Source organism: Melopsittacus undulatus, chromosome 5 (assembly GCF_012275295.1).
Source record: "Melopsittacus undulatus isolate bMelUnd1 chromosome 5, bMelUnd1.mat.Z, whole genome shotgun sequence".
In the NCBI taxonomy this organism is placed as follows: Eukaryota; Metazoa; Chordata; class Aves; order Psittaciformes; family Psittaculidae; genus Melopsittacus; species Melopsittacus undulatus.
Window position 1 is genome coordinate 4,870,964 of NC_047531.1, and position 19,533 is coordinate 4,890,496.

Genomic DNA, 19,533 nt, shown 5'->3' on the forward strand with positions numbered 1-19,533 from the left:
ATGAAGATGCTTTGCAGGTTTAGGCACTCCATGCCCTTTCATTCACTTCTCAAGGAAGGAAACTTGTGGTGCATGAATCACAGCACACTATCACGTGGGATCCTTTTAGGTTGCTGTGATGGAAAACAGTTCTGTGCCAGTCCTCTTCCTGCAACTGAGGTTGGTTATGCAGAGAAGTTCTATGCTCTAAAGCTTTGTCAATAACATCTGCTGGTGAAACATGATTGACACAGCAGAGGGAACACCATCCGCCCCTGAGGAATGGAAAGAGAGACAGACTGAACCATCAATCTTGTGCATAAAATACATTTATTGTTGGTACAGAGTGAGGCATATTCGTCAGTACTTGATGGGACCGAGGAGCACAACAGAATCATTTCATGTAAATAAAGGCCATGATACATCTTAAGTGTTGGATCATTAACATCATTCCAGCAGAAGGCCTGGGGAGAGACTTCATTTAGTGACATGATTTGTGAAATAAGTTAAAGCACAGTTTAAGTCATGATACACGGTAAGGAAAACAGGCTGTACAGTGAGGAGCCGGGGCAGACCTGCTCACAAAGTGCCACCACATCCCGGCACACCAAGTGTTACATACCCGTGCCTTTGACAAGAGAGTTTTAGAGGAGATTCTACAACAAAATAGCAGCATTTGAAGGATATTTCCCCTTTCTCAGGTCGGTGAAAGGTTCCTTTCTTTTCCTTCCTTCAATCACCACTAAGTGGATTTTACTAAGACTGAACAGTATCTTCGGCTCTGTGATTTCTGATGTAATAAGATACAGGTCTTGGCTTTTCAAATGGTCACACTGATTGAGCCGTGATGGCTGCTGCTCTTGAAATGGCTCTTCCAGTTCTTCTCTTTATTGGCCTGCCCTGTAAATGGGCTGTCGTATCATTCTCGGGGTAAAAAACGCTCTTCTGCTGAAATTAGTTGATGGTCTTGTGCTTGATTTGGACAATGCCTTTATCCTCCTCTCCCAAGCATGCTCTGCTAAGAAAACGGACAGGGAAGGGGGGAAGAGAGAAGGAGAAACACATATTTCAGTAATTCAAACTTATTCCAGAGACTCCCTGAAGTTTGGCTACAATTCCTATTTAGGATTTGCAATTGCTTAAATAAAAATGCGGAAAAAGGAACCCTGTCAACACACACATCATCATACAGACAAGTCACGGGAGCAGAATGAAGCTATCTGAGGAATCCACAAGCCAGCCATTTGGAGACTTGTAGAGTTGCAGTAATGATTCCTCTTCATCCATCCTGATGCTATCACAGCTCTAGTGCTATTGGCTATTATGGAAATTAAAACCCCTGACCTTACAATAAGATAAAGCCCATTCCGAGCAATTACATACTCAAGAAATTATATGCTGAAGTCATAGAACGCTAAGTATCTCCCCTACCTACCTCCTTCCTGTGTTCTGAGTCATACCCAAAAGCTCAATAGTCTGAACATGTTGCACTGACCTTACGCTTCCTTCATCACCTCCCTCCCATGCACAGACACCAAGAGCTAAAGTAAAGATCTGACAAGTGGTCCAAGAGTTATTCCTCCTGCCACACCAGACAGCTCTGCCATTAAGGTCTTGACTCCAGAGAGGTCCTGGCCTCTACGATGAACACGCAGACTTGCAAGAACAATATGTAAGGCTCCACTAAGAGAATCATACTGCCATGATCTAGAAATGAAGGGCCTGCAGAATGGGGCACAGGTATGGATACTGCTTGTCTAGATCACTAAGGAGAACAGACAGTGGGATCTAGCAGGACACTGTCAAGCTAAGCAGTAAAAGCAGGCTGGAGGCAATCTATGTTCACTGGAGGACTATGACATTGACTGAGGCAATCAGCATAGAATCAGAGAATCCCAGACTGGTTTGCACTGAAGGGACCTTAAAGCTCCTCCAGCTCCAACCCCTGCCACAGGCAGGGACCCCTTCCACTGGAACAGCTGCTCCAAGCCCCTGTGTCCAACCTGGCCTTGAACACTGCCAGGGATGGGGCAGCCACAGCTTCTCTGGGCACCCTGTGCCAGTGCCTCAGCACCCTCACAGGGAACAGCTTCTGCCTAAGAGCTCAGCTCAGTCTCCCCTCTCTTGGGCAGGTTCAAGCCATTCCCCTTGGCCTGTCCCTACAGGCCCTTGTCCCAAGCCCCTCTCCAGCTTTCCTGCAGCCCCTTTAGGCACTGGAGCTGCTCTGGGGTCTCCCCTTCAGGAGCCTTCTCTTGTCCAGGCTGCCCCAGCCCAGCTCTCTCAGCCTGGCTCCAGAGCAGAGCTGCTTCAGCAATCTCTTGTTCTTCCTACAAAATCCATAAAATGGGGAAGACATAAAAGTCTCTTAACAAGAAATGATAGGAAGGGATTTGGAAATGTCCGGAGCAAACACAAATGTAAACCATGAAGTCCTATATGAGACCTAAAAAGGCTGATCTGGGTATTTGAGCAGCAGTATCTGACCAGACAGGGCACAGTCTTGCCAGCCTGGACTGAGCTGTCAGTGTCACAGAAGTTAGGATTTAGGAAAATGAGAAATAAAGGGGCTAAAAAGCCTGTTCTCATGTATGTCTTCAACCAAATCCTCACAGTACTACTATAAATAACCCAGTGAACCATTCAAGTAGATCAAGGAGTGTTTCTACAAGGATTAAGAGGTGTGCCAAGGAGCAGGAAAGAGTGCACATGAAAAGATGGTGAATGTCCCCTTGATCACAACATTCCCCAGGATCCACGGAGGAGAAGTACACGCTGACAGAATGGAAGGAGTTGGTTTTATGCTCCCTAGGTGCCATTACAGAGAAAAATAAGGGAAACTTGTACTAGTTAACAAAATCTCCAAGCTCAGTTTGACAGCATCCCCATGGAGATTGCTGTAAAACTGATGAAGGCTACTTTACCTTTCCTCTTTTTCGCAGTGCTATTACAGAACTTGCTCGAAGCCACCACTGGGTTGAATATTAACTTTACATAAATTTAACACTGCAGAAGTTAAGGTAGGAAATTCCCCAAAGATCTGAGTAAAATTGTGTTACTTTTATTTAGTATCCTAAGGAAAGAAATCACAGAGATTTGTTCATCACACACGTATTTCTCCCCACAAAATCTGATCTTTAGACAAATGGGAATCTTTGAGGGCTTTGGTTTTCTCTACGTGTTTTGGGGTTTTTTAGTGTTCTTTGCTGACTCCTGATGACATAAGAACTTAATGTATTTTAAGCATTTTCCTTGTGTTTTTTCACAACACCAATGAAGGGAACGTGGTCTGACTCTTCCATAATAAACTTCCTTCAATAAAGGTAGTGCTGCGTGGAGAAGTAAGAGCAGCTTCCAGTATCTGAAGGGGGCCTACAAAGGATGCTGGAGAGGGACATTTCATCAGGGATTGTAGTGATAGGACAAGGGGTGATGGGTTCAAACTGAAACAGAGGAAGATGTTGCATGTACTGAGTCTGACTCTAGAGAAGAGGTTTCTGCTCATGTCGTATCAGAAGTGCTTTCTTCCTGGAGCAGAGTGAAGCATCTGGAATACAGCAGCATGACTGCAGCCTGTGAGGGGAGGAGAGGTCACAGCTGCTTCTTGTGCTGTTTGTCATGCAGGAGGTAGCGTGGTGGAGCAGTGCTGCTTTTGCTTTTGTCCCAGGAAACTTCAAATAAACCACCCCACAGCACGTAAAGTATGACAGTGCTGTGGCTTTGGCAGTTACATTCTTGTCTGTGCATCACTCCAGCCAGTGCACTGCAAGCAACTGCTAGGATCCTGTGCAGGGATAATGTCTGTGCTCTTCAGGAATGCTTCCACCTCAGGCAGAGCATCCTGCTGCAGTTCACTAACTCATCTTCCCTGTTGGTGCTGTGGCTGCTTACAGACCCTTCAGGGACATGCACTCAACTCTCTCTTAGTGGCACCCAAGCAGATCGATGATGAGGGCAGGATGTTTCATGACGAAGGCTCTTCCTTGGAACAGCTCCAGCCACTGTCATGTTGTGTTTTGGGTAATACCAAGACAGGATGTACAGCTGGGAGCTTGGAAGATGCTGGTTTGTGAAAGCTGTGTGGAAGAGAAGGCAGTGGGACAAGTGGTCTTTAAGGCCTCAGAAACCCAAAGCCCTCTTCTTGGGAAAGTTTGTCCTGCCATATCAGAAATGGTCACTGTCTAGACACCTAAACCCAGTGAGAGGAGATCATGGAAAGAAGGATGCTGCTGGAACTGACCAGCGACTTGTATAAGGTCCCTTCCAACCCAACCCGTTCTATCTTTCTCTGATCCTATAATTGAATGTGGCACTCAGGGATATGGGTTAGTGGTGGACTTGGCAATGCTGGGTTAATGGTTGGAGTTAGTGATCCTAAAGGTCTTTTCCAACCTAAAAGATTCTATGATTCCAAGTTCAGGTTGGATGTAACAAAGAAGTTCTTTACTGTGAGGATGGTGAGGCACTGGCATGGGGTGCCATTCATAATCTATGACTCTATGAAATACTGGCCATTAAAGACAAGGCCTTTTCATTGCATTGCAGTTTGGTATTTTCAGCTGCTCTGATTTCACATATTTCTTCTGTTAGAGTAGAAGATGGTCTCTAGTAAAAAAACTGGCTAAAATAATGGCTTTATTCTGACTAGGATGCATGATTAAGGACCACTCCATCCTACAAATTACAATGATGGCTGAAACAATGCTGAAGAGGCTGAGCAATAACATCTTGTAGCTGTCAAACACCAGAAGCTGTTGGTATCATTCTTTGAAGTACTTTCAAATCTCACTTGCCTGCAGAGACTTGCATCCCTCTGGAATTCAGAGGTCTAATAGGAAAATGCTGCTCAGACTTCATTAAGGTATAGACTAGTTGTGTTTCCATATCTGAATTTGGACTCTGTCACCCAGGGAAAAACAAAACAAGGAAAGAAAAATGGTATTTTAACAGCCACCTCCTCCCTATCAGTGGGCAGCAGACCAGGATGAGTGATTAAAATGCCACTGGATAGTCTGTATTAGTGCAGGGACTGAATCTGGAGTTACTTCAGCAGTGGGAGCACAAATCTATGCCACAGACAACCCTAATATCTTCCCCTTAATGGCTCCATTAAGTAAGTTTTTCTCTCCATTACTATTAGAATAAAACTCAAACATTAATAATGGAGTTTAATTTATCTCACTGGCTTCTCATGACTTTGGGAAAAGATCTCAAGTGAAGATACAACAATGTGTCAAACTCCTCTGAATTAACAACTCTCTGGGCTTTTCTAACAAGGGGAGAAAAGGACAGATAGAGACATGAGATTACCAACAGGATGAGAAATAAGGAGCATACAGAAGAGAGGGTGAGATAATTATAAGCAAGATAGGAAAGAAAGGGGAGTCAATAAATTCAATTTATGAAAGGCACAGAATGTGCTCAGCCTGAGCACAAGTGCCCAGCCTCAGCGCCAGGAAATCGGATTAGTTAACTTATTTGCTTTTCAATATCTTGGTCTATTCCCTCTAGCAAATTTTCTTCTCTCTTTGTTTCTTGTAGGCAGTGTCAGTTAACTTTTTCATTTCTGGCTCTGCTATTTCTCCCACTTCCAGCCAAGCACACAGAGAAGGTAATTTTGAGGCAGTTTATAACAGCATCTAGCAATTATTAGGTCTGGACTTCTGGGCAATCAGTGAGTAACAATAACTACAATTACGGCTGCGACACATGGAGGATGAGCTAGAAAAGACTGATGCTCATGATGAAAAACAATTGCTCCTGCTTGCAAATGTATCCACCATAAAAGGCTTTTCTTTCTCTGTTATCCTAAGAGAGAAACCTCTCTGAATTCTAATCCTGAAGCATGTGTGAAAGAGAAGAATAAATATTTAGGGAACACTTTTAACTACTTGACAGGTTTGGTTGAAGATCTTCAACAACAAAAAAAAGGTGTTTAAAAGGGTTCAAAACCCCAACACTCGTATTTATGCAATTTCCTTTTCCTGCACCTTCTGAACATGAATTAATTCATCCTCATCACAGTCTTCTGAAGGAATCCCTATCAGATACAAATTACAGTTATAGCTTGAACACGTAATGTCATTAAGCTGATCTTTTTCAGTTACTTGAAAGAATAATACAAATTATAAATACAATAAATTAGTGTTTCAGATGATGGAATGCTCCATCCCTGGCAGTGTTCAAGGCCAGGTTGAATGAAGCCTTGGGTGACATGGTTTAGTGTGAGGTGTCCCTGCCCATGGCAGGGGGGTTGGAACGAGATGATCTTAAGGTCCTTTCCAACCCTAACTATTCTATGATTCTATGGAAGTCATGGTGTAAATCTAATCGACTTTGTAAGGACATAGTATTATTCACAGGTCATTAATCTATGATGTCTCAAACCCACCCAAGTATCTTGAAACTGGATTCTGGAATACAAAAATCACACAAAAGGAAAACTTAGAAATAAATTCTAACCCTAACCCTAACCAGTTAGCACTTGTCATAGGAATTAATGGAATAGATTCAATTTAAAAGAAAACAATCCAGTTCAAAAGGTCATGAGGAGCTGCACAGTGTAGGGGAAAAGGGGATGAACAAGATTTTCCAGCTGGAGCCACAGCTCCTGTGCCCAAGGAAGGCACCTTAACAAAGCTGGTTGGACTTCTCATGTTTGGGCATCTTAGCATGGCTCAACCATGGTTCCAAACTTCATGTAAAGGGTCTGTAGGTTTCTGAAAGACAGCCTCAGGCTGGGACATCAGGAAAGATTTCCACAAGCAGGGAGATGTGGGAGGCTGGAGAGGAGAAGCTGCATGGAGACCTCAGAGCAGCTTCCAGTGTCTGAAGGGAGCCTACAAGGATGCTGGAGAGGGACTCTTCATCAGGGACTGTAGCGATAGGACAAGGGGTGATGGGATCAAAGTGAAACGGGAAGTTCAGGCTGGATCTAAGGCAGAAGCTGTTCCCTGTGAGGGTGCTGAGGCGCTGGCACAGGGTGCCCAGAGAAGCTGTGGCTGCCCCATCCCTGGCAGTGTTCAAGGCCAGGCTGGACAGAGCCTTGGGTGGCATGGTCTAGTGTGAGGCATCCCTGCCCATGGCAGGGGGGTTGGATCTGGATGATGTTAAGGTCCTTTCCAACCACAACCATTCGCTGATTCTATGATTCTATAAATGAAGGAGCTCAGGAACATAAACAAGTGGGCAGGAGGATGTACTGACAAAGGATATATTGAAGAAAATGACTTTGAAAGGACAGGGTGATCTCACTGACTTTTATTTGTCATCACATGCATTCTCTTTAAGTTTCTCACTACTGATAGCAAAATTTAATATCACAAAGTGATTTCAGAGCTGCCCAGACAGCCAGACAAATTGTCCTCATCCTGCAGTGTTCGGAGAACAGCCACACTACAGCTGGTAGCTGAATTTGTCTTCCAGACTGCCAATGCAGCCAGGCTGCTTGTGCAAAAAGGAGTACACTGACTGTATAAACAAAGAACTAACAGTAATAGCACTGCAGAAATGTATTAACTACTGTGGGCTGAAGAACAGCTTTAGCACTGCCATGTAACCATTATCTCCTACACAGAATCACAGAATGAGAGTGGTTGGGGTTGGAATGGACCTTAAAGCTCATCCAGTTCCAACCCCTGCCACGGGCAGGGACACCTTCCACTGGAGCAGCTGCTCCAAGCCCCTGTGTCCAACCTGGCCTTGAACACTGCCAGGGATGGGGCAGCCACAGCTTCTCTGGGCACCCTGTGCCAGCGCCTCAGCACCTTCACAGGGAAGAATTCCTTCTTTGTATCTTACCTAAATCTCCCCTGTTTAAGTTTGAACCCATTCCCCCTTGTCCTATCTCTATAGTTCCTGATGAAGTGTCATCAACATGAAAGAAGTCAAGGCTTCCAACTGGTGAGCAATCTAGTTTGAGACATCCATTTGTCATACTTGTGACAAGTAGCACCATGTAGTTTAATCCCATCTTTTTTACTGCTAAAACTGCAGATACTAGGAAAATTATGCCAACAGTGACAGCTACTGCACTACACAACAGCTTCCCAAGGGAAGAGATGGAAACCCAGCATCTGCGTACACACACACACTGGGAACACATAAGAAGGGCTAATCAGATATTCCCATAGTCTTCCTCTCTTCTTCATCCCATCATTATTTCAGTGGCAGTATCTCTAACTCACCTGTTTGGCGTGATTGACACAGTGCAGGTACTGGTTAGCCAGGGCAGAGCAGCTCAGGGTCTCCTGAGCGTGCTGTCGATAACACTGAAGAATCTTATCCTGCAGATCAGCGCAGATAGGATGAGTCTGGTATCTCCTGGGGAAACAGAAAACAACCTTTTGGTTTCCTTCTCAAAAGGAATTCAGGAAAGATGCAACTCTTTTGGTTTACTTTTTTAAGGAAGGGAAATAAATAGTGAAGGAAAACACTGTAGTATAACAAAGAAAGGCTGTTTCTAGAGCTAGTTGGGTTTAAGTGGGTGAAATCTGATGCAAACATCAACATGAGCTGCAGAAGTCTGGCTATTAGGACCACAAGTGTCCTCCTGATGCAGCAGTCAGGTTCCAGCTGGCAGAGAAAATTAGCATCCAACTTCATATGAGTACACACTGAAGCAATGACAAAGCACATCTGATCTCACCTTCCTTTAAGACAGTCACAGAAGCACAGGAAAGCTTCATTCCTCTATAGCCCTACAACTACATCATGTTGCTACTTATTAAATATTGCCCCTGTACAGAAGGGAAATCACCCATTGGGCTGACCTTGAGACTACAAAACCCTTGCTACCTTCAGTTAATTTCACCATCTACTTTTGCTGACCTGAAAACAGTCACTATTTCTGGTGCATTCTCCTCACCCATCACCTCAGTTCTAATCCTGACACCAGATGTGCAAGTTATTTAGGAATTCTGTCTATTCACTGTATGGATTCATTACTTTTACCACCTTTTTGGCTAGTGCAGTACACTTTCTGCCTGCAACATAAGCCAAAGGAAGGGAAACTTATCTAGTCTGCCTTGTAAAATCCAATCTCTTCTGGACAAAGATCTTGTGATTTCCATTAATTCATAAAACGCTATCCACACTGGTAGTGCCATAGAATTAAAATGGGAATCAATACTTCCCTATTTCAAAAGGAAGGGGGTGGTGAAGTGTTTCAGAGACAAGAAGTCGATTGAAATTTAAAGCTAACAGGACATTTACTTTATAAATACTTTTTGAGGTTCTGATTTCTATAAGAGACACTCAAATCACAGTTAAACCCCTCTCACATCAAGGATAAAATATTTCAACAGCAGGAAAAAACTCCATGAAAATTTAAAGAACCATTTACAGTTCCTATGCCTTCAAAACAACCATTTGCTTTATGTGTGTGAACTACATCTTCCCATTTAGCCTATGAGGAAAGCCTGACAGTGGCTGCTTTAACATCCAGCTCGCATTATTTTTAGTTCAATAAGGTTGTAAAAAGCCCTGAGACTCATCAGCTACAGCATCCTTGGATGAATATTCTGTTCCTTCCCATTTTGCCAAGGCAGATCGCTGCTACAGTAAGACAGTGAAAGGCGAAGCACAATGATGTTCCTTAGGGGAACTGATGTCTTGGCAATCACTCAAGATGTAGTACTAAGGAAAAGGAACGTTAAGTCACCTTGATTTTACAGTATGTACCTATATAAAACAGCCCTCTTACTCTTTTCATTCATTACCCTATGTCTGTGACAACCAGAATTCAAATGCAGTCCCAGGTGCTTACACACTTTCTGATCAAACTTCTGTAGAGTCTCAGGTATGAGGATTTTCCCTTAATCCCCCCTCTGCTGATATCAGCAAGCACTTCAAAAGAGTGGCAGGCATCAAAATGTATGACCATAAACTGCTGCACACTGATTACGGAGGGGTCTGGATCGGGATGGAGCAAGAGAGGAAGCACCATGTACGCTCTTTGTAGATGTTAAGACTTACAGTAGTGATGATTCAGGTCCAACTAAACCAGAGCTCATTTTAAATGCCTGAAAGCCTGGTCTGGATTGATAAACCACTAGAATAGACCGTGAGTTAACAAAAAATACACTCAGAACATCTAGCTGTGCCTTTATTCACAAGCCATTTTAAAGTGACTTCTTCTATAAACAAGAAGGGGGAAGGAAATGGGCGGCTGGACACTTTGCTATATAAACTCAATAAAATGTATTCAAAGCCATTTCAAGAGGAGTACTCAAACCCACATTAAGGAGCTGTTTTGATTGCTTTATTCCCTGAACCATGCCATTAGTGATAGTTCCAAGTCCATGTATTATCCTTTATTTGAATGCTTCAATGGACTCTTTATGCTGCCAACCATACCAGATCCCTATAAGACACATCATCTCCTGCCCCACAGTTACTTGTTCTCATACCATGACATTTTAGATGTGATTTTTCAAGACATGCTCTCAGCCCATTGCCTGTCCTTCCAGGCAGTCCCAATGCAGGTCAATGCAAACAGGGCCACTTCCTTCAAGTCAACAAAGTCCATTTTCTTGGATTAGTCTGTTGAAGGAGAGCACCGTTTCCGTATCGATCTGCTGTGCTTGTTACGTTACCCTAATGCACTATTTGCACTTTTGGGAAAACACTAAATGAGATTAGTGTCTAACATTAGATGGCCATAAACCACGTGTTGCAGATCTCCCATTCAGGAAAGAAGGTTGCATCGTGCATTATGGTAACCTCACCGAAGGCTTTGTGATTGATTTCTGTTTGGTGATGGATGACAGGACTCTCAGATGGATGGTCAGAAGCTGCCAACAGCAAGGAAACTCCTCAAAAGGGAAACGAAATACCTACCTAACAGGGAACTTCTCTGAAGTTCCTATGAATAAGGGTCATTTTACAGCGTTATTTAAAGAAAAACCTTGTAAGTCAACAGTACAAAACCAGCAATTATCACAGAATCATAGATTCATTATATAGAATCTACAGTGAAAACATGAAGCTTTAAACACCTGAATGGATAACGCAACCTGGTCTGCTCCCAGAGCTGACCCTGCTTCAAGCAGGACATCCCCTCCCTGGACTATCCCATGTCCAGAGAGAGAGAGCTGTGGTTTTGGGATATATGGCAGGGAAATTGTCCCACAATTCTATTTATTTATTTTCTTAGGAATTTCACAACTAAACCGAAGGTAAAATACACACCCTAGGAGTGAACCAGGGAACCCTGAACACACCTTCATCTCCAGTGCAACTCAATAACCACCTTACAGAACCCACACACGTGAAATCTCAAATGCTTTCCTTGGCTGGAGTCAATATGAGCAGTGGTCTGATCCGCACCTTGCACCACTGGTAACAATGGGGTTTTATTAAGTTTCCTTGATCTGCTTTCCCTTTTCCAGCTGCTCCTCAAGCACCTCGCATGCCAGCAGAATAGTTGTGTGTGCTAGAAGAAAACCCCCAAGGAGCAGCACCCCCACCTTTTCCATCAAGCTGATACACCACAATCTCATCAAGGTAAGAGGATGAAGACACGAAAGACAATGAGAGAGTGATTTAAAGAGAAATATTCTAGGCTAAAGCACGAAGGGAAAATTTAATGAAGGCAACTTTGTACTCATGTAGCCTCTCTCAAAGAGCATAGCTTATTGTACTCCTGGGGGCTCCGAGAAAGAAGCCCCTTCATGGCATTCAAACAAAGTGTCTACTAAAGAGGAAAAGGGAAATCACCACGGTAAGCTGGACAAGTTTTGTGCTAAAACTGACACTCTGACTGAAGGAATCTGAATCGCTGATGAGTTTCCAGCTGTGCATAATCCCACCAGATCAGGACTGGAGGCAATTGTCATTTAATACAGGGGGAGATAAAATAGCATGCAAGGCAAAAAAAAACAGAGTGCCATTAGATGGCCACAAGTATCCAGGGTTTAATTTTATTCCTCATTAAAATGCTGACACCCATCAAAAGCATCTGGTTTTATTTGTGAGACCTTTGGCATCTGAGGCTACTTCTGTGCTACTAAATAAAACACAGCAGAGATAATCCTCTGGGTCCAAGGCCAAGCAGCACGATACAGCACAACCTGCATCCCTTAAGCATGAAATCTTGCTTCCCCTTCCAAACAAGCAGCTCAGTGCACCCAAATGCAAACAGCAAACTGGGGATAGTCCCCAGCATGTGCTGGGAAGTCTTAGGTCCAAACCAAACCCCTATAAATGAATGCGATACCAATGAGACCCAATGCACCAGCACGGGAGGGTGCTGGAGATGATGTCTTGACCTGTTTTATTTACTCCTACTGATGTAGATGAGCCACGCTGTGATCAGATTCCAACTGCACTAGGGAGAATGCAAAGCAAAACAAAGAAAGAAGGATGATTCTGGTCTCAATGGGCTTATAATGCACACAAAGATACAAAACAACACACTGAGGCAAACAGATGGTGAAACAAAAGGAAACTGAGGCAATTTGTACCATCACAAAACAGGCAAGGAAAAGGCCTCAAGTTGTGCCAGGGGAAGTTTAGACTGGAAATTGGGAAAAAATTTATTCACCAAAAGGGTTGTCAAGCATTGGAAAAGGCTGTCCAGGGAAGTGGTGGAGTCACCATCCCTGGAGGGATTTAAAAGATGTGTAGATGAGGCCCTTAGTGACATGGTTTAGTGGTGGACTTGGCTCTGCTGGATTAATGGTTGCACTTGATGATATAAAGATCTTTTCCAACCTAAACAATTCTATGATAGGCAGCCCACCAAGTATAACAACAGCCTAGTTGTTTTCAAGTGCTTTGTGAGCAACCAAGAGGATTTTCAGAGGCTTTTGTGGGCAGCAAATCAATGAATGTTGTCTATGTCTAGCAGAAGTTCCTTCTGAGAAACACTGAAATGTGATGCTTGTGTGAATAGTGGATGAGTGAGGGATAGAAGGTGGCATCACGCACAGGTCAGAGAGAAAATAAACACAGAATTGGAAGCAGCATGGAAGGACAAATGGGACATATGTGGCTTCAAAAGTGAAGACGTGCGACTTACATGGGATCACGATGGGGAAGCCAGTGGCAGGATGAAAGGAGGTGATGTGAATCCAGGGTAGGAAACAACACTGCTTTCAACAGGCATCATCGGGGCAAGATTTCAAAGTGCAAATGGGTGTTGCAGTAACTGGTAGTCTGAGTAGTGATGGATTTAGCTAAGCAGATGGACAAGAAAGGCCATGTCTGAGATACTTTACATGGAGTCAGCAAGAGCGAAACATAAGCCTAGCTGAGAAGACCTCAAGAGAAGGTCTGCTCAAAGATGAATTGTAAGCAACAAGTCTGGAGCAGCAGCAAGACAGTGGTATTTTCCATCCTGACACAAAAGGTGGTGAGGGGGTTATTCCTTTTTTAAGGGTATCTCATCCAAACAGAGCCACTTCCAGAAGCATCACTGCAGAGTGAATACACAGTACTTGTTCATAGAACAGAGAAGAGTTGCAGAACAGATAGTGGGACAAAAGGGCATATGATAATGAAGGTCCTTACTACTGCAACCAGTATTTTTAGGTTTGAAATCAATTTTCTCCTTATATTAAATTATTTTTAAACATTGTCTTCGCACATGAAGTAGGTGATGACTTGAAAGCACATTATGAAACATGTAAAGCACAAACCAAATGGTTCTGTTCTCAAAATCATTTGGAAGTTAATACTGCAGATCTGAGTTCTGAATATCTACAAGTGATGCTATGAAGCAGTCCATAATCAGGCTGTGCCCACACAAAGCCCTCAGAATTACCGTGTGGGAAGTGCTGCCAGCAAAAGATCAAGTACTGTGGAGCTGATTCTTGCTTTTATTTACACATGAGTACATAGTGTGACTTCTGCAAAAGGTGTAAAGGAAAGAATTTGCCCAATGAATCCATGATGAAATGGTGATAGAGAACCACAGTTGTTTCTGCTCTACAGTTAAGAATGCTAAACACGTGCAGTAATACTAAATAAATGACTTCTGCACAAGTTGGAATACAACTTATTCCTCCTGCTGATACACATATCTTTTGTGCTAGTAGAGATCAAGGCCAGTGTCAATATTGCCCCTGTTATTTTTAGCTTCTTTTGCCTAAAATCCCAGCACTGACAAAATCATTGCAAATGTTTGTCATCCTCCATTTATTTCATCTCTCCCCCAGCCTTCTTCAAATAAAAATCTATTTCAAACGTTCTGACCTTTGAAATTTAAGGACGAAGATGAGGAGGAAAGACAGATTCCAGCATATTCATACACTCTGCTTGAAAACAGACATTTAATTATGCCTGAAGAGTACTAAGTCAAGTTCAACAGGTGGACAAAAACCTGGTTTAACAACAAAGCGCAGCAGATAGTACGACTGACCTTTATAGATGCTTTTTGTTTATGTAGGGAGTATTTCCCACCTGGTCCATTGGCAGGATATCAGCTTGTAGCGTAAGCAAAGTAAAAATCATTCCCTATATTGCAACAACTTATTTATTGCATTCAGGGAGGAAAGAGCATCTCTAAGATTAACAGAGAGAATTTACAACCTCAAATCTGGCAGAGCACATAAATACGAGCAGAACTTCAAGGAGTGAGTAATTCTACATTTGCATGTGTAAAGTTATGCACATTCTTAAATCCCTTGTTGGGTTGGGACTTACAACAGGAAGACATTAGGATGAGAATCAGAAAAAAGACTTTCTGGTTGTGAATCCTAATTAGACTGATGAACGAGTTGCCAAGGTAAATGTTCAGATGTTTAGGATATAACATTAGGACGAGATCTCATCAGGCTTGAAAGACAACTGCAAGTGAATGTGAGATGGATCTGTGAAATTATCAATGGCAAGAGATGAAGCCAGGGAGGTTTCCTAGAAGTATTTACAATGACAGAATAATTCAATCCTTTCCAAACATGAAAAAATCATGGTGAGGCGCTGGCACAGGGTGCCCAGAGAAGCTGTGGCTGCCCCATCCCTGGCAGTGTTCAAGGCCAGGTTGGACACAGGGGCTTGGAACATACTGCTCTAGTGGGAAGTGTCCCTGCCCATAGCAGGGGATTGGAACTGGATGAGCTTTAATGTCCCTTCTACCTCAAACCATCCTATAATCCTAGAAGAGCTGGTACTCACTGCTAGAGGATACTGGGGTTATCATAAGAACATGTGGGTTCAAAAGATAACTATACAGTAGCACAAGAGTCACTGTATAGTAACACAAGTCCATCAAGAGATTCTAAACCAAACTACAATGTTTGGCTAAGGAAAGCCCCACTCCACCTCTTGCTGGAAGGCAAAATGGTATCACTGCATAATTCCCCTATTTTTACAGTGTTTCCTAAATACCCACTCCTAGCCATTGCCCAGTAAGCTAAGGGGGACCTCTGAGCTGACATGCTGTGACTGCGTGTACTCCAAACAGCTTGATGAGCAAGTCATCAAATGAATACAAGACTCCCATCAACCCCTATGGACAAAATTAGATTGAATACTTTGATTTAAATTGGCCTGAATTGACTTTTATTATCCCAAAGCACTATTTGTATACAAAATTCCTCTCCCTGAAAACGAAACAACAAAGGAACCCTTAAAATACAAAGTACATCAACATATTATTATACAAATGTACCTTACACACAGCTGGTCCTTGCAGCTGCAAAGGGAACTACGTGTTGGAATTACCCAAATTTAGGATGCACATATTTTGTACTTAAGGAACAGTTTTTACTGAATGCCAGGATACTAAAATAAATAATCACAGATAATGATACAAAATTCAGACTTCTAAGAGGGATGTGCATGTCTCTACAGTGGAGGAAAATAACATGGCAATTATAATCTTTAATCGGAACAAACTCTGGAAGGAGCAGTTTAATCTACGAGGAATATATTGTAGCCATGTAATGGATCTCTATGCCAACCGTATCCTGGGCTGCATCAAAAGGAGTGTGACCAGCAGGTCAAAGGAGGTGATCCTGCCCCTCTGCTCTGCTCTTGTGAGACCTCACCTGCAGCACTGTGTGCAGTTCTGGTGTCCTCAACATCAGAAGGACATGGAACTGTTGGAATGAGCCCAGAGGAGGCCACGAGGATGCTCAGGGTCTGGAGCACCTCCTGTATGGAGACAGGCTGAGAAAGTTGGGGCTGTTCAGCCTGGAGAAGAGAAGCTGTGTGGAGATCTCAGAGCAGCTTCCAGTGTCTGAAGGGGGCTACAAGGATGCTGGAGAGGAGCTCTTCATCAGGGACTGCAGTGATAGGACAAGGGGTGATGGGTTCAAACTGAAACAGGGGAAGTTTAGATTGGATATGAGGAAGAAGTTCTTTACTGTGAAGGTGCTGAGGCGCTGGCACAGGGTACCCAGAGAAGCTGTGAATGCTCCATCCCTGGCAGTGTTCAAGGCCAGGTTGGACAGAGTTTTGCATAACATGATCTAGTGTGACGTGTTCTTGTCAGGATAGGGGGCAGGGGGTTTGGAACTAAAAGGATCTTAAGGTCCTTTCCAACCCTAATTATTCTGATTCTACATATATAGAGAAAGAATTTCTTGGTCTTGCACTGATCAAAACCAGTTCTCAAGTCTGGCAAGCTGAGAGACAAAGATCAATGATCTCAGATACTCCTAAGCCTGTCCAACTCAGCAGAACAAAACCCAAACCAAACCCACCACAAGAGTCAAATGTGCTCCGTCTGAGCTGAGCAAAGCCCTCCACTTCCATGCCGACGTGATCAGCATATCAACACTTGCATTCCAAGCCTCCTAATGTAAATCACAGATTATTTTTAGAGTTTGCATGTGGCATCACTTGAGCTCTGCCTCATTACTCCGCCCTCAAAATTATTTAATGAAGAATGGCAAGGTTCCACTGGCTCAGCTGGTTGTGAGCAGACCAAAGATCATCGAGGCAAACAGCACCAGGTGGTGCCATTTCTTCCCATTAGGACTTTCGGGGGCTTTTTGGCACTACGGAGATTTAGGCTGAAGCAAGCAGCACAAGAATCAACCCTTCTCCTTAGATGTAGCTAAAGCTCATGATGAAGTAGATTGAGTGTCTGGGAACTACAGTTAATGTTTTGGCTGACATTCGTCATAGGAGTGGCTGATGCAGTGGTTTGCAACCATTGCTGTTCCAGGTTTACTTGGCTCTATTAATGAACATTACATACTATGTAAAAATACAACACAGTATTTCTGATTTTTAAGTGAAAAAGAACTCAGTAATACCTCATCTCAGTCTCCCCTCTCTTGGGCAGGTTCAAGCCATTCCCCTTGGCCTGTCCCTACAGGCCCTTGTCCCAAGCCCCTCTGCAGCTTTCCTGCAGCCCCTTTAGGCACTGGAGCTGCTCTGGGGTCTCCCCTTCAGGAGCCTTCTCTTGTCCAGGCTGCCCCAGCCCAGCTCTCTCAGCCTGGCTCCAGAGCAGAGCTGCTCCAGCCCTCGCAGCATCTCCATGGCCTCCTCTGCACTCGCTCCAACAGCTCCACGTCCCTCTTGTGCTGCTGCCCCAGAGCTGGATCAGGGCTGCAGGGGGGGTCTCCCCAGAGCACAGCAGAGGGGCAGGATCCCCTCCCTGAGCTGCTGCTCACGCTCTGGGGGTGCAGCCCAGCACATGGGGGGGTTCTGGGCTCCAGCACACACTGAAGCTGGGTCATGGGGAGCTTCTCATCGACCAACACCCCCAAGTCCTCATTCCTGCCATGTTAATTTTCCATGTACTGTTACCTCCCTGTGTGTGTAAAGCACAGACACACACACAAAAAGAACAGACAGACCTAAATAAAGGCCAAAAGCCCAAATGTGAAGCATAAACCAAATACACGAGAGCACACCACGTTGCAGATTTATTGCTGCCACTTATTTCCCAAGAGCTATACAAGTCACTTCAGGCTTTGTAAGCATGTGAGCAACATGGTCATCCCAAAACTGTGTGAATAAAACCTTCACAGCACATTACCCTACTACACTAAAAACCCAGCTTTCCTTATATAGGTTCTATATAATGTGTTCTAATAAGAAGACTGATTTCTCACCTATAGCAAAGGTCAACTACCGCACTCAACGTGAAGCACCACAAGATGCTGCCTCGTGGCACATTATTATCCGAATATTACTCTCTAGAGCAATATAAGTTTAACTGTTTTCTTCAGCCATAAGAGGCCCAAAAGCCTGTTACTGACCACAAAACTAAGATATTATAAGTTGGAGTAGCGCACAGAAAAAGCAATCAACAGTTAAACACTTCAAGCATCCTTGCTCCTGTGCGTGATGATTACTTGAGGGAATTGAAGGTTGCAATCTTAAGAGATAGGAGAATAAATGCCTATTTTTCATTTGGGCATGAAGTTATTTAACAAACAAGGCTTGGATTCACCCTGACAAGCACCAAAGGCTACATGCACTTCCCCAGGTCTTGCTGTGGCGAGCCACCCTTTCCATACAATATAATCAGCTGGGCTGCAACAACAATAATGTGTTAGCAAATACACACAGAGAGTAATAATCACCCTGCAAACATGTTGATAATAAGGTGGTACTGGACCTTGCTATAATATATCTTGGTATCTTAGTTTTAATGTGCTTGTACAATGTGCTATATAACTATTAAAACATAATGACCTCTTAGCATCCTGCTAGGGAAAATGCACCCTTCACCATGAACAGATAATGAACTGGACTTGGTGATGAGTTCTAAAGCACAATACTGGTGCTTTCTTCATTATTTTCATTACTTTTCATTATTTTTAAATATTTTTTTACTTCATAATTTTTCATTGCCTGCTAATGGATGTTTCCCTGAGACTAATACTAGACATGATGGTACCTGGAAAGCAGTTTAACAACAGAAGGTAGAGAGTATTCACAGAATACTGTAGTTTGGATTCGAAGGGACATTAAAGCTCCTCCATTCCAACCCCCCTGCCACAGGCAGGGACCCCTTCCACTGGAGCAGCTGCTCCAAGCCCCTGTGTCCAACCTGGCCTTGAGCACTGCCAGGGATGGGGCAGCCACAGCTTCTCTGGGCACCCTGTGCCAGCACCTCAGCACCCTCACAGGGAACAGCTTCTGCCTAAGAGCTCAGCTCAGTCTCCCCTCTCTTGGGCAGGTTCAAGCCATTCCCCTTGGCCTGTGCCTACAGGCCCTTGTCCCAAGCCCCTCTCCAGCTTTCCTGCAGCCCCTTTAGGCACTGGAGCTGCTCTGGGGTCTCCCCTTCAGGAGCCTTCTCTTGTCCAGGCTGCCCCAGCCCAGCTCTCTCAGCCTGGCTCCAGAGCAGAGCTGCTCCAGCCCTTGCAGCATCTCCATGGCTTCCTCTGCACTCACTCCAACAGCTCCACATCCCTGTTGTATTGGGGGTCCCAGACCAGAATGCAGGGTAACATCATTGCTTACTTATTGGAAACATATTGTAGGGAAACATCATTCCTATATCCCAAAGGTCTTACGAAGGTCTCTCCTTGCACATCTGCTGTGTTCTGGCAGCATTAATTAGACACTGGGTTATTTAACGGAACTTCAGTCTGATCTAAGAAAGTCATTCTGATGCTTTGTGGTTTATAACCTTATCCCCTATGATTTTTA

The 19,533-nt window shown here is 43.8% G+C and overlaps 1 protein-coding gene across 2 annotated transcripts in view; it reads right to left on the reverse strand.

Annotated features, from left to right (window-relative positions):
- Positions 1-290: 290 nt before the first annotated feature.
- Positions 291-19,533, reverse strand: part of CHCHD3 (coiled-coil-helix-coiled-coil-helix domain containing 3) — a 156,881-nt gene continuing 137,638 nt past the window's right edge. Inside the window, exons 7-8 of one of the 2 annotated variants that reach the window (XM_034063411.1) lie at positions 8,163-8,298; positions 291-994 (exon numbers count right to left, since the gene is read on the reverse strand). In XM_034063411.1, coding sequence (XP_033919302.1) covers positions 971-994; positions 8,163-8,298 — 160 coding nt within the window. In that variant the 3' untranslated portion in view covers positions 291-970. Of the gene's footprint in view, positions 998-8,162; positions 8,299-19,533 lie in introns of both variants that reach the window. The other variant, XM_034063410.1, reaches the window with a different exon arrangement.